This window comes from Coturnix japonica, chromosome 5, assembly GCF_054131305.1.
Source record: "Coturnix japonica strain WE chromosome 5, WE-NBRP24, whole genome shotgun sequence".
In the NCBI taxonomy this organism is placed as follows: Eukaryota; Metazoa; Chordata; class Aves; order Galliformes; family Phasianidae; genus Coturnix; species Coturnix japonica.
Genome location: NC_140667.1, coordinates 7,350,575 through 7,363,698, shown reverse-complemented (window position 1 = coordinate 7,363,698; position 13,124 = coordinate 7,350,575). Strand labels below are relative to the sequence as shown.

Here is a 13,124-nt window from a genome sequence, read left to right as displayed (position 1 = left end):
CAGCTCACCCTTTGGTTTCTGTTGTCCGTATCCCTGCCCCATCTTTCTCCTTAGTACTTTCATTTCAGAGGCTAACCTGAGTCCACTTGGCTCATAGGGTAGGCATGGCTAAGTCATGGTTTTTTACGTAGTTAACTATAAACAGGGATGTAAGGAAGCTACAATCTTATTTGCCTTTTCAGCCAAAATTACTACGTTCCCAAATATAACTGCATAGTAAGAACAGCTTTGGCATAACTTCAAAGAAAGGTCTGATTTTATAGCTCTGAATCTATGGAGGCATCTTCACTTTCTTGTCACCACACCCAGCTATTAAGAAAATGCTGTTTCTATTTACAGCAGGCAGCCCTCACAGCATGCAGGTAATTCCTTTTCAAGTGTGTTCTTGGACTTTGCTGCCTTTAAAAAACCAGCTGTGCAGAGGTTTTCTTTCTGAATATTAGCAATCTGTTAGAGATGCAGCTGTGATTTTTTTCTCTCATGAAAATATTCAGGATTCAGAAATGTCTGTTAGATAGCACTGACTGAAGTCTGAATAAGTTATGGCATGCAAAGGAGGGCTATGAAGATAAGGGATGGTCTGGAGGGCAAGGTGTATGAGGAGCAGCTGAGCTGGGAGTTAGGCTTGATGATCCTTATGGGTCCCTTCCACCTGGAGATATTCTATGAATTTCCTATGCCAAACTGAAATAAAAATAAGAAATCAGAATTAATTCTAGATGGAAATGTTGGACTGGGTTCCTTAATCTGTCAACTTATATTGAAACCCAGTAGCAATTAAATTAATGATTCTTTGAAATCGTTTTGCTTTCATCTTAGTTTATGCAAACTAATTGTTTCAAAATGAGAGAGATTTAAACCAAAAAACAAAACTTTTCACAGATTCACAGAATATCTCAAGCTGGAAGGGACCCACAAGGATCACTGAGCTTTATGTATCCACAAGGAATACTTAGAAAACAGAAGATATGGTTGATTACCACTGTATCTGGAAATATATTTCTTGTAAATCACTTTAAGTTTCACAACTTGGCAGGACACCAAGGAAAGTGTTTCATCTGCCAACTCCCAAGAATCTGTAAATTACTTTCACCTTGTGCCAGCCATTATTTGGAGAGGTCTTGCATATGATGTAGGTGGCTTATGTCTAGGTTTTTTTCTCTGCTTTCTGTAGAGAATGGGGACTAGAAGAGCAAGAATCACAACTGGGAGAAAATAAAAACATCACCCATCCACTCTACATGACAAACAAATCGCTTGATCCCTGGCACTTTTTTGTTGTGATGGTAAAGCTCTACAACCTCACACAAACATTCTTGCTTAACTCACGTGGATTCTGCAGAATTTGACTTCTAAATTTTTTGTCAGCATGTAGTCATGCCAGTTTAGAGTCATATTTTCCCAGTACAACTTTCCTTTCCCCATCAAGCCCTGAGGGATTCAGGTGTAGGTGTGTTTTAACGATGTCGACACGTGTCTATTAGTGAATGGGGCTGGGACTAATGAATCATTTTACATAACCAAATGAACAGCTATCCAGTGGTTTCCAGCAGTACTGACCTGGGCTGTAGTCCAACTTCTGACATCAAGGTGGAAGCTTCTGCATTCTCTTACAGTTGCCTAGGCTGTGAGTTGGTTTAGTGAATGGATTTACTAACAGAATACTCTAAAGAAATGGTGGAATAATCAGCAAATAATCAAGTCATTCAGGCCAGCATGTATAGTGATGTATTTGCTGATCGCTGAACAATATTTTTGTGTGTTCAAGTTCTCACAGGTGCCAAAATGATGGTAGTTGTGCTTTCTTAGTATTTCTGCAGACAGAATGTCGTGGCTTCAGAAATGTTTCATGAACTCATCCCACATGAGTTTTGTATTCAGCATTATGATTTAGCCAGTAAGTAGCTTTCCCAATTAACATTTAAAAAGCAAACACTAACTGGAGATAGATCTGAACCTAAAACCGAGATCTGTCTCATTCACGCCTATACAGATCTTAGGATTTCTATCATCCATTTTCTAGATTTGCTTTGAGGGGAAGATTAATTACCAGGAGCTTCTTTTAAAAGGATTTTGATGTTTACAAAATGGCACTTTTATCTTATTCATTATCAGCATTAAAACAGGCACTAATATTAATAGTGTAGTTACCAGTAGAAAGAATGTTGATCCTTTTCAGAAGCATCAGTACAACATTAAATAATCTATACAATTAAATAATCTATGATTATAAGGAAACATTTACCCATTTATATCTGCCTAGAGCCTGAAATCAGCCTAAGAAACTTAGAACAGATCTCTTATAAGCTAAGAGTAAAAGCAACATAAGCAAACAGAGAATGACATTGTCTGCAACCTTAATAGCCTAGTTCTGTCCCTGTTTCAGAACCAGTTTATCACATCATGGTGGCCAGTCAATTATCTTGAACCACAAACCAAAGAGGAAAATCCCCCTGAGAACAGTGTACTAACATTTCCTTGTTGTTGCCATGTAATGATGCATACAGTGGTTTTACCAAGAAATCTATTAACAACCTGATGTTCTTCTACAGGTTTTCTGTAAAGTGGAACAAGATTTTCACAAGTCTTCCACTTCATTTTCTTTGATGAATCTCTGCAGTGGTTAAAAAACCTTTATGTATATATATATACATATATACATACATATATATATATATATGAGACATCACCCTTCCTGAGAATGAAACCACTAGGTTTCATTGGTTCAGTGCATGAACCATCTACCAGAAGTTGCAAGAAAGGAAGGGAGAAATGACTTGTGTTAATGTTTTCCATGCTTATAAAATTTAGTGCAAGCTTAAGGGCATTCCATGACTTTGGGTTGAGTCACCCAAGTCTCATGGTCTGGATGAGATTAATGATCATGACGATTCAGGCATGTTTAGTCCGTTTTCCTTTCTTAAGAGCTGTTATTAAGCAATGTTGTCTTTCGGCAGCAGCAAATCATGTGGATGTCGTGGACAGATCATGGTCTGTCAGCCCTCGAAGACTGTCATGCTATAGGAAGGGATAGCAGGGAAGGTTTGGGTGCTGACTGTGATTCTGCTCTGAATGCACTCTGAATCAGCTCCTTTAAAGCTTTGTATGTGGTGAGGGGATCAGTAACAGTTTGGCACGCAGTGTGGAGCCATAATGTAAGAACTCTGGAGTTTGATTTCCAGGTTCTCTGGCTAACTGCGTAGTTCTGGTCAGTGTGCTCTGCATCTGTGTTTTGCCATATTTAAAATGTGGAAATTACTGCCTTCACAGAGAAGATGCTGGATTTATGCAGTGTGTCGAGACTATAAAACATTATGTGAGTTTTGGGCGTCACTGTTATCCTTTTTTCACACTCACCACTTCAAAAACAGAAATGCCAGTACTGCATAAGTGTTTCAGACACTTCTAATAGCAGGTTTAGAAGATATAGTCAAAATAAGAACTTTTAGGGCACAGTGCCAACTAAGAGAATGGCCTCAAAACCAGTTTTGCAAATGAGATTGCTACATGTGTCCCTGGTGTTTCCTGGCCAGCCACGTGATCTCATACACTGCATGGATACAGCTTCCTGGGAGCCTCTGTCCTTCCGCAGTGCAGATGTTCAGCACACGTGCACTGCGCCTGGTGCTTCCCAGAAGTGTCCTGGTGTGCAGGATGTACACTGTTGGGCCAAGCTCAGCATTTCCATGGAAAACAGACGTGCAGAGCTGTACCCTACAAGTAGTTCTTTTAAGCTTGTTTGTGTAAGTAAACCTGTTTATCCTCAGCAGTTAGAGGTTAGGGAACTGTCTGCCTTAAAATGTGACTCCAATTGTGACTGGATTTCTGGGTGGTAACAGCACCTATATTATAATGTTTAAAAGCCATAAATAGACTGAAGTTTGATGATAACTGAATCAAATTCCCTTTAAACAAAAGCGAACTTCACTTAATGTTTCAGCAAATCTATTATCAGATGCAGGATTCAAATGCAATTCAAAACAAGGGGATGTGGATATCTGCCTTAGTAGCAGAAGTTCTTCAGATATGAAACTAAATTTGATGGAAGAAATGTTGATGTTCCAAAAAACCCTAGTTCCAAAATCATTGAATTTGTGACTTCTGATTAACTAATACCAATTTGTGATATGGCCTCAAAATGCAATATTATCTAGGACTCCTCAGAGTATAATTATTTAATAAGGAACCCATCTTGTTCTACAGGAGAGAGAAAAGCACAAAGGGAAATATAAAGAGAAGATCCACCTGAGTCATTTGTGCTTAGTATAGCTGCTCCTTAGACAACTTCCCATATAATGTCAGGTTTTAAATCAGGAACATTTGGAAACAAAAGTCACTCAGGCGGCAGCTGTGAGAGCAGCTTCATCACACAGTTGAAGCCATGAGCCACAACCTTCTGCTCAGAGTAGCTCTTAGTCACACTGTCATAAGAAATCATCTGTTGGCATCTACAGAATAAATGCCTGTTGAGTACATTTGTGACTTACAGGCACATTGTATTGCTGGCTTTTGAGCTTGTGGTGCTGAGGTCTCTGTTGCTGAGACTGTCATTTTATGTTAATCTACTGGTTTCTCCTCAGGCTGGGAAACTCAGTCTTGTGAAATATAAAGTCTTCCAGAGAAAAAAAAAAGTACATTTGTTAGGGTCCTCTTCCTTCTGTACCAGCTCCTCACTCTTGCCTTAAAAAACCTCTCATTACATAGCTGTCATCAAAGAAAGTTTAATAAAACTGTTCTTCTCTGGAAGAAAACATGTGCCAAAAAAGACATTTTGAGAAAGCATGTTAGACTTGCAGACATTTGGTAAAACTAAAATGTGTGCCGCCTTGGTATTTTTTGATTGCAAGTTATTAAAACTATTAATAACCGTAAACAAGAAGATGTTACGTAGCCTGTATCGATTTTATGCTCGTGAAGTTTGCCAGTGAACAAAAGCGAGGGAAGAAAGAGTGTACATCTTGATTACTATCATTTGCTTTCACATCTTAGCTTTAGACAAAGATAGACCATCAAGCAAAAATTTTGTTAGGAAAGTTGCTGGTTGTTCACATAGAATATGTCAGTGAAAAATTGCATGAATTGTATTTGAGATGTTTTGGGAAAGCAGCTGTTGTATGGCATCTTCTGTTTCAAATAGATGGAGCAGACACCCCATTTTTGTAATTGGAGGTGGCTGGTCCATTTTTCCTCTTCTTGCACGTGGAACTCCCATTGTGATTAAGATAAAAATGATTCATACTCTTCTATCTGTTAGAAATATCAGCCTACTCCTATTAAGCATGCTCTGCAGTTGTCATTCTAGTCTGGAGTTCCTACCACGCTTTTCTCTTGAGGGAAAGGTGGGGCAGGAACAAAGTTATTTCATGTTGCTTTGAAGCATCCTGATCTTTCCATGTTTTCTATATCCAAGTTATTATTATTATTTTTAATTCTTCACAGTATTTGCTAAAATAAATTTATTTTATTTTATTTTTTAAAAGGACAATAAACAGATGTTCATATTTCCTCTCATTTTACTCAGGCACAGACTTTGCTCTGTTTATATGGTCTTTTCACTCTTCAGCTGTTGCACTTGTGCAGGCAGCATCTTTCCATCAGGAAGGAGCGGATGGTGATCTCCTCAGTGCCTCCAATCCTATTGCCTTTCATTCATTGTCTGTAGTGGCTTGAATGAGGTGCTCCCCTATTGTAGGCTTTGCATGTACTGCTTATTTAGGGTGAAGGCTGAGAAATGAGTTGCACAATAGAGCTTTGGCACCAAAAAGTATCACTTTGATACTTTTGTGCATTTATTAATTATTTTTATTCTCATACTGCTTGCCTTCTAAAGATATTCATGTGCAAACTTGCATAGTGTTATTTAAAATCCACCTAATACACTTTTTATTACTAAAGAAACTTACTGGAGTATATATTGAAATTCTAACATGGACTGACAGTAACATGTTTGTATTCAAGAGTGAGTACAGACTGTAGCATGAGAAAATCTTCTAAAATGAAGGGAAATGCTGTCAAAACTGAGGAACGAGGAGCAAGAAGTTGGTTCATGTGTCCTCATACATTATATGTGTCCAAGGTTTCTCTTGTCTGCTGGCAGAATAAGAAGAGCCTAAAGCTTGCTTTCTGGGGAGTATTTAACAGCATGATGTTGTTCTAGTTCAGAATGTCTGTGCAGCTCTCTTTGATTTCATATCAGGTAGATCCCAGTGCAATCTCTTGGCTTTAACAGGGCCACAATGGGCTAAGTATGAAGCTGTATGATTATAAAGGTTCTGATTATGCTATAATTTCATCTTGAAACAATTCTGCTTTGAAACATGTTTTCAAATATGTTTGAATATTAGTTGATTTGTATCTTATTATCATATTTGTATCTTCTGCATTGTTATTGTTGATGATAAAACATGCTGTATTGGTGGACTAGCATTTTTGGTTGGTTTTTTTTTTTTTTTTGTAAAGCTTGCCATGTGTCTGAGCCCAAAAAAGGAAAATATGGAGAAGGTGATTTAATGTAAAATGCTAGATCTCTTTCTAAATGAATTGTTAGCTGCTGTTTGCTGCTGGCTTGCATTGGAAGCACTATACTTGAAAATTGATTTCAGGTCTTCAGTGAAGCATCAATCCAATAATTTGTAATTTTCTTTCAATCACAGAATTCAATGTAAGTTGCAGATATGGAGGAGTGTTTCACGTGGAGAAAAATGGTCGCTACAGTCTCACACGAACTGAAGCAATTGAGCTCTGTAGAGCTCTCAATAGTACCTTGGCAACACTGGAGCAATTTGAAAGAGCTCATGAACTTGGATTTGAAACGTGCAGGTAAAGAAATTTTAGGGGAAAAATTATATATTAAGACAAGGCCATCCATAGTGTAATAATACTGTTGTTTTCATATAGTTGCTATTTAGATGGCCATGTCATTCCTGAAGTAACTTATGTTATGTGATGAGCAAACGATCTTTCTGCATTTGTCCTATAATACATAAGACTTTGACTGCATATTCTTTTTTACCTACTGTCTTGAAGAAATAATGAACTCCTACAGATAAAATATAAAGATAATAGAATATTGAGAGCATAACAAGCCCTTAGGTATGATGTTGAGATAAGATCATACTGTGTCACTGGCTAATTGGTAAAAAATTACATATAAAATATTTGTGATATTTAATGAGCTGATGTGACCTGATGTACAGTCAATGGTACATATAGTATAAAGAAGTCAACACAAAGAACATCACATAGCATTGCTGACTTCCACTGAACAACTGGTGACAGTGTTAGTACATTCTTAAAATTTGTGAGTAGAGAAGTTTCAGAAAGAACCATAACATATTTAAAAATAATAATAATGATAGCGCATAATATCTAAAATACATATGGAATGGTGAGTAAGCTGAATCAACAGACCATAAGAAAAGGTAATTAACAGATTAAACATGTCAACATCATAGGATCAGTTGGAAGTAGAGGTGAAGTAGTTTATAATTCTGCCTACAACAGAAGTTTAGAATTGCAATTAACTCTTTACATTATACATGCAACGGGAATGGGGCTCACAGATTAAAAACTGCTAAGCTATGAAATTTATTCCTCCTTATGACTGTACATATTAAGAAGTAAAGCAAAAACCGAAACAAAACCGCAGTTTCATTACCATTCTTTCACCCCTTCAAGCTAAATACATTGGAATGCTTCAGGTGTTACAGGATTGCAAAATAGTACCAATGCACTGTGCATTATGAAGCTCTGTTAACCAGTCTTCACTGAAATAAGCAAGCTCTGTACACAATTGACACATTTTTTCCACTGTAAGAAACAGTAGGAATGTGTGGATGAATGTCTGGTGTATCTGAATATTTTACTAAGGTATCTGCATAGTAGAACTTGTGTGTGCCTTGCAGTCATTCTCTAATTTTGATAGAGTACTGTAACATTGAGACCCAAACATTTTAATGTGAAATGGACCGAGTAGTATTTTATGTTTAAAGTAATATAAAACATAGGGGAAAAGAAGCCGGACTGTGGTGTCAGGTGATAAATCCTCTCACTGAATAAAAAGCACAATTAGCTTTCTAGACCTTCATTTTCACTGCCTTGCTGTGGAACCAAACACCTCAGCTAGTGAAATCCTCAATTAAAATTGGTTTAGCTGTAGACCTTACATTACATGGGCTGGAGACTGATGTAGCTATATATGAGAAAGAAACATTCCCTGTACACAACAGTTATGCATAAATGCGTGCACTGTTTTTTAAGATGAAAATAATGGCTTATTTGTGTCTTCTTCACGTTTGAGATATTTGAGCATTTATGTTATCTGCTGTTGTATGTTATATGATGTGCTTTCCTCTGTACTTCACAGGTATGGTTTTATAGTGGGGCATATTGTTATCCCACGAATCAATCCATATCATCTTTGTGCAGCAAATCATACAGGTGTTTACAAACTTTCATCAAATACAACTGGCCGGTATGATGCATATTGTTACAATGAAACAGGTACGTAAGTGTCTTTATGATGTTTTATATACAAATTAAATAACCATGGTGTTTAATTCTTGTTTAACACACTAGAGTGATGTCTTCTATATTAAATAGAACCTATATCTCAACTGAGAAATACATTTTGTCAGTCTCCAGGAGCTCATCTATATTATCATCACACTTAATAATCTATTTTTGTTATTATGTAGGATTTTAGAAATTTTCTGGGAAGTTTTCTGGATTGTCAGATAAAAGATAAAATCAAAAATCACCATCTTCTACTCTGTCTAAAAGGACAATGATTAGAAGAGGATCAAGTGATTTTTAGGTGTATAAGGGAATCATTCCAACAGGTTATTTTTGATAAGTCTTTCAATCTAACTAATAGTGGTATATACAGTACTTTTTCTCAATTTCCTTAAATTAATATATTTTATTTTCCTTCTTTTTCAGAATCAAGGATCAAAGCATGTGAGCCAATTGAAAGAATCGATACTTCTTTCCTCAGTAATCAGAGTGAAATAGGTATTGTACTTATCAGAAAGCCTTGCCATTGGTTTATTTTATTTTTTATTTTTATTTCATTTTTTAGGATCTGACTATCTTTTTCCACATAAACAATTGTTATTTTTAAAAATCAAGCCAACCAAGAAAAAGAATTATAGATATACTGTGGGTAGTTAAAACGATTAATCATTCATCTTCCTATAAATCATATGGGGCTTAGTTTGTCTCAGGGTGTTAGGAGGCATGTTTTATTTGACGTTTTGGACAACAGAGCTGCTAATGTGTATTTGACCTATAGGTCTTTGTTTAAGACAACAGCCTATCATGTCCTAGTTCTAAAATTCTTACTGACCTCACAGATACCAAGATCTTGTGTTCAAACACAAACTGATCTGATCAAAATATCAAAATATTTGAATTGGAGTAGCCACTATATGTTTGATATTTATGTATATTGAAACAGTAAGACATTGCACATCATTAAGCAATGATTTAGATAGATTGGATGAGATGAAACAGAAAACCAAATGAACTGTTTATTTTTACATTTTTGTTGTTGCAATGCATAGCTGTCTGTCATAACTGTAATACAGCTATGTTCCTCCTGGTTATCAACAGCTGCCCTGTTTACTCTTTCCAACAGTTATTGACAATGAGGATGGCTCACGTTATAATGCAGATGGCACACGTCATAGTGGAGACTCCTCAACCTCAGGTGTGGATGATGAAAATTTGGGTAGTGGATCAATACATGACACAACTCCAGGGGATACCTCTATCAGGAGATCAAGTCCTTCATATTATGGAAGTGTTACTCCTATCTCACATATGCCAGATCATTCTTCTGGAGGAGGTGAAAAAGACTTTCCTGTGAAGCAATATGGTAAGGACAATAGGATGCAACTATATCCCTTTTATAAAAACAGTTTGAAGAATTACATTGCAAGGTAAATGATATCATGAGTGAAAGGGAACCACTGTCTCTAATTTATATCACCGGGAAGTAAAAAGTGTGTTTCTGTCTAGAAAAAAGCAAACAAACAAACAAAAACAAAATAAATCCCAGAATTCTTCAGTAAATGAAGAAACAAAGTTTTCAATATAGAGTGCTTGTAGTAGTTGTGAGCAATGAGTTACACCTCAGCTAATGAAATAGTAATGATTCATCCATTTCATGCAGATGATGAAATTTCCCCTACATCAACTGATATCTCAGCAACAGCTACTGATTTCCACAAAGAAGATGATGTACAGCATCCTGCAAGTACTAGTAAGATTTATGCATTATAATAACTACATCAATTAATTATTGCATTACTGCTTTCTTTTTTCCAGCAGCGCATTCTGGTAAGTGGTGAAATACACGTTTTGTCCAACTTCAGAAAAACCTCAAAAAACAATACTTTCTGGACTGATTACATCAGAAATAGAGAGTGAAATTATTTTTTTCACTTATTTAAGGAGACAAGGAGAACCAGAACACTTGCTTTTTCTTTCCTTCTGGGACGAAAAAGATTTTTTCATCCATATGTATTAGGACACTCGTGTGCTCTGGAGAATTTTCCTTATGTTTGCCGAAAAAACTCATTACATAAAAAAAGCTTTTTGTCCATTCTTTGGCTGATTAGATAGGAAAACACATCTGCATTGATATTTTACATAGGGAAGGAAGATATATGTCCACATACATCACTCAAATAAATATAATCCTAACATTAGCTGTGGAGAGAAGGTAGGCATGACTACAGCAAGTCAGATGACCATTCAAGGAAAAGTTGAAATAAATGTGGACATGAATAATAGTTACACTTCTACTGAGTGATGCTACAAAATGCTTGGTGCTTTAGTTCACCCAAAGAAACTGGTGAAGTCAAGAACCAAAAATGATTCCATCATGATGGAACAAGAACAACAAAACAAATAACTAGCCCCTCTGGTTTAAGAAAGTGAATTCAGATATTTCCAGAAATAATAACACTTAAGTATGAATCAGATGATGGCTAATCAGTGTACATCTTTTGTATTATCTCCCATGACACAAATTCTACTAGCAGATTTTCTTTCTTAAATGACATACTGGGGACTCATTTCTTGAGGGCTGCTGTAGACAGAAGCTTAATCTATCTTGTTCAACAGTTAGCAATGTAAGTGATCTTAAATGATGGTGTCAGAAAAATCTTTCCTCTATTAAATCATGCGTTAATTCCTCAGTATAATTTAAAGCTTGATATGTACCAAAGCTCTGCAGCTCTATACTTCAATTATTTTCTTGTTGATAGTTTTCATCATTTTGATCATAGTTCCATCCCAAAGCCCCAGATGACTAATTTTTTGTTACTCAATTGCTCAGAGACCAGGTGTTATAATGTCCAGATTTCCTGATCTTAAAAAAGGCAAGCCATCCTCTCCTCTTGCCCTGAAATGCCTGAAACTCAGTTTGCATGTGTTATCAGTTTACTGACTTTGAATTTTATATCTAAAATTTGCCTCTCAGTTCTGTGGGAATACCTTTCTTATTAAATGAGTTTTTACAGCTTGGAGTAGAAGATAATTCTTAAGTTTTTAGAGTAACAAAATGCAACCTGATCATGCTGGTTGAGTATGATGATTTCAGACAGATGTATCTTCAGACATCTTGGTTTTTATCGAGTCATACAGGCACTCTGCTTGCAACACTTCTTCCACATCTTCATTCAAACCTGTTTTCCCAATAGTCTTTTTTCAATCTTTTTAAATAGAAAACCTCACTCATCTGTAGATGAGTCAAATAGTTCATTGCAATAATCCTTTATTTCTGATATTAGAGTCAGAGTAGTATTAAATAAAAGGAGTAGTAAGTAAGCACAAAAAGGGAAAGTAATTATTCAATCAGGAACAGCTTATCAGAAAGGCACAGTCTGTTGTTTTACTACCATAATGGCTACTCTTGTAAAATTGCAGTTTTAAGTCTGTATACTTTGTAGTTAACAGAAAACATAAATACTGTAAACTGAAGAATATCAGTCTATCCTACATGATTAGAACTTTGACTCCTAGGTCTTGTAATTTTCAACTCTTTTATATATTGCACAAAAATAGATCTAAACTAATGTCTGAAAGGTCAGTCCTCTTGGTAGCTCTCTGAAGTAATTTTTCTTTGTTAAGAGTACACAATACCACTTTTTCTAGGAGATGTAGGAGATGGTTTAAATGTGATAAAAATATCACCTATGAGATATTGGTCAGAATAAAAATAACATCCAGGGAGATAATTTTGAAGCAGATTTTGCTTTCCTTTGTTAAATGTGTGCAAATTGAGGCATAGTTCTTATAAGCTCTGTCGTTGCATTTATTGCTGAATAATGTTATTAGGATGGAGAATGGCTAAGCAGTTAGCTGGATTTCTTGAGGGATTTCATTCTCGGTGTGCACGTTCTTATTAACTTTACATGCTTTTTGTCAAAGAGAAGTGTATTTCACACACAGTACATATTTTAGAGCTGGTAATGTAATCTTATACTTCAGCAGAATTATTCAAACTTTACTTTCCCTAAAATGATTGGATATTTTTGCTATTGGAGGAATGTAATGATACCCCAGGTTCATACATTCCCTTTGTGCTCACACCTATCTCCGTGGCATGAGCATGCTCAGGGTGCTGGTGGACTTAGCTTTGCTGGAGAAAGTAAGCCTCTCAAGAAATAACAAGTTCTTGGTTCAATGAACCATGTCCTAACAGCTCCAGATCCGCATCGTGACAACATGGAGAAAACCACCACCCAGTCTTGGTGGAATCCGTTTTTGGACCAGTGGTGGTGGTCATATCTCAAAGAGAAGACCCAGGAACCCACGCAGGCAACAAGTGGTAAAGAATGTGCTAAGTGTTAAACTGGTGCTTTTTTCAATGGCTAAATGACCAATATGCCAAGGCAGCAAGCTTCGGAAACGTTAATTGGAGGGTGTTTACAGTGGGCAGTATGTGTTGCTGCTTTTCTCAGTAATGTTTCTGGAGAGGAAAAATAAAAGAATCATAGAATCATTAAGGTTGGAAAATACCTCAAAGCTCATCTAGTCTGCCTTGAACCCATCATCACCATGTCCCAAAGTGCCACATCTACATGTTTCTTGAACCCCTCCAGGGAATGTGACTC

General features: G+C 36.4%; 1 protein-coding gene across 49 annotated transcripts in view; it reads left to right on the top strand.

Annotated features, from left to right (window-relative positions):
• CD44 (CD44 molecule (IN blood group)) overlaps positions 1 to 13,124 on the top strand; it is a 56,864-nt gene that overhangs the window by 13,873 nt on the left and 29,867 nt on the right. For 27 of the 49 annotated variants that reach the window (XM_085548150.1, XM_085548152.1, XM_015863547.3 and 24 more), the window contains exons 2-7: positions 6,654 to 6,819; positions 8,366 to 8,502; positions 8,941 to 9,012; positions 9,638 to 9,877; positions 10,175 to 10,264; positions 12,713 to 12,838. In XM_085548150.1, coding sequence (XP_085404276.1) covers positions 6,654 to 6,819; positions 8,366 to 8,502; positions 8,941 to 9,012; positions 9,638 to 9,877; positions 10,175 to 10,264; positions 12,713 to 12,838 — 831 coding nt within the window. The remainder of the gene's footprint in view (positions 1 to 6,653; positions 6,820 to 8,365; positions 8,503 to 8,940; positions 9,013 to 9,637; positions 9,878 to 10,174; positions 10,265 to 12,712; positions 12,839 to 13,124) is intronic. The other 22 variants (XM_015863575.3, XM_085548185.1, XM_085548184.1 and 19 more) reach the window with 3 other exon arrangements.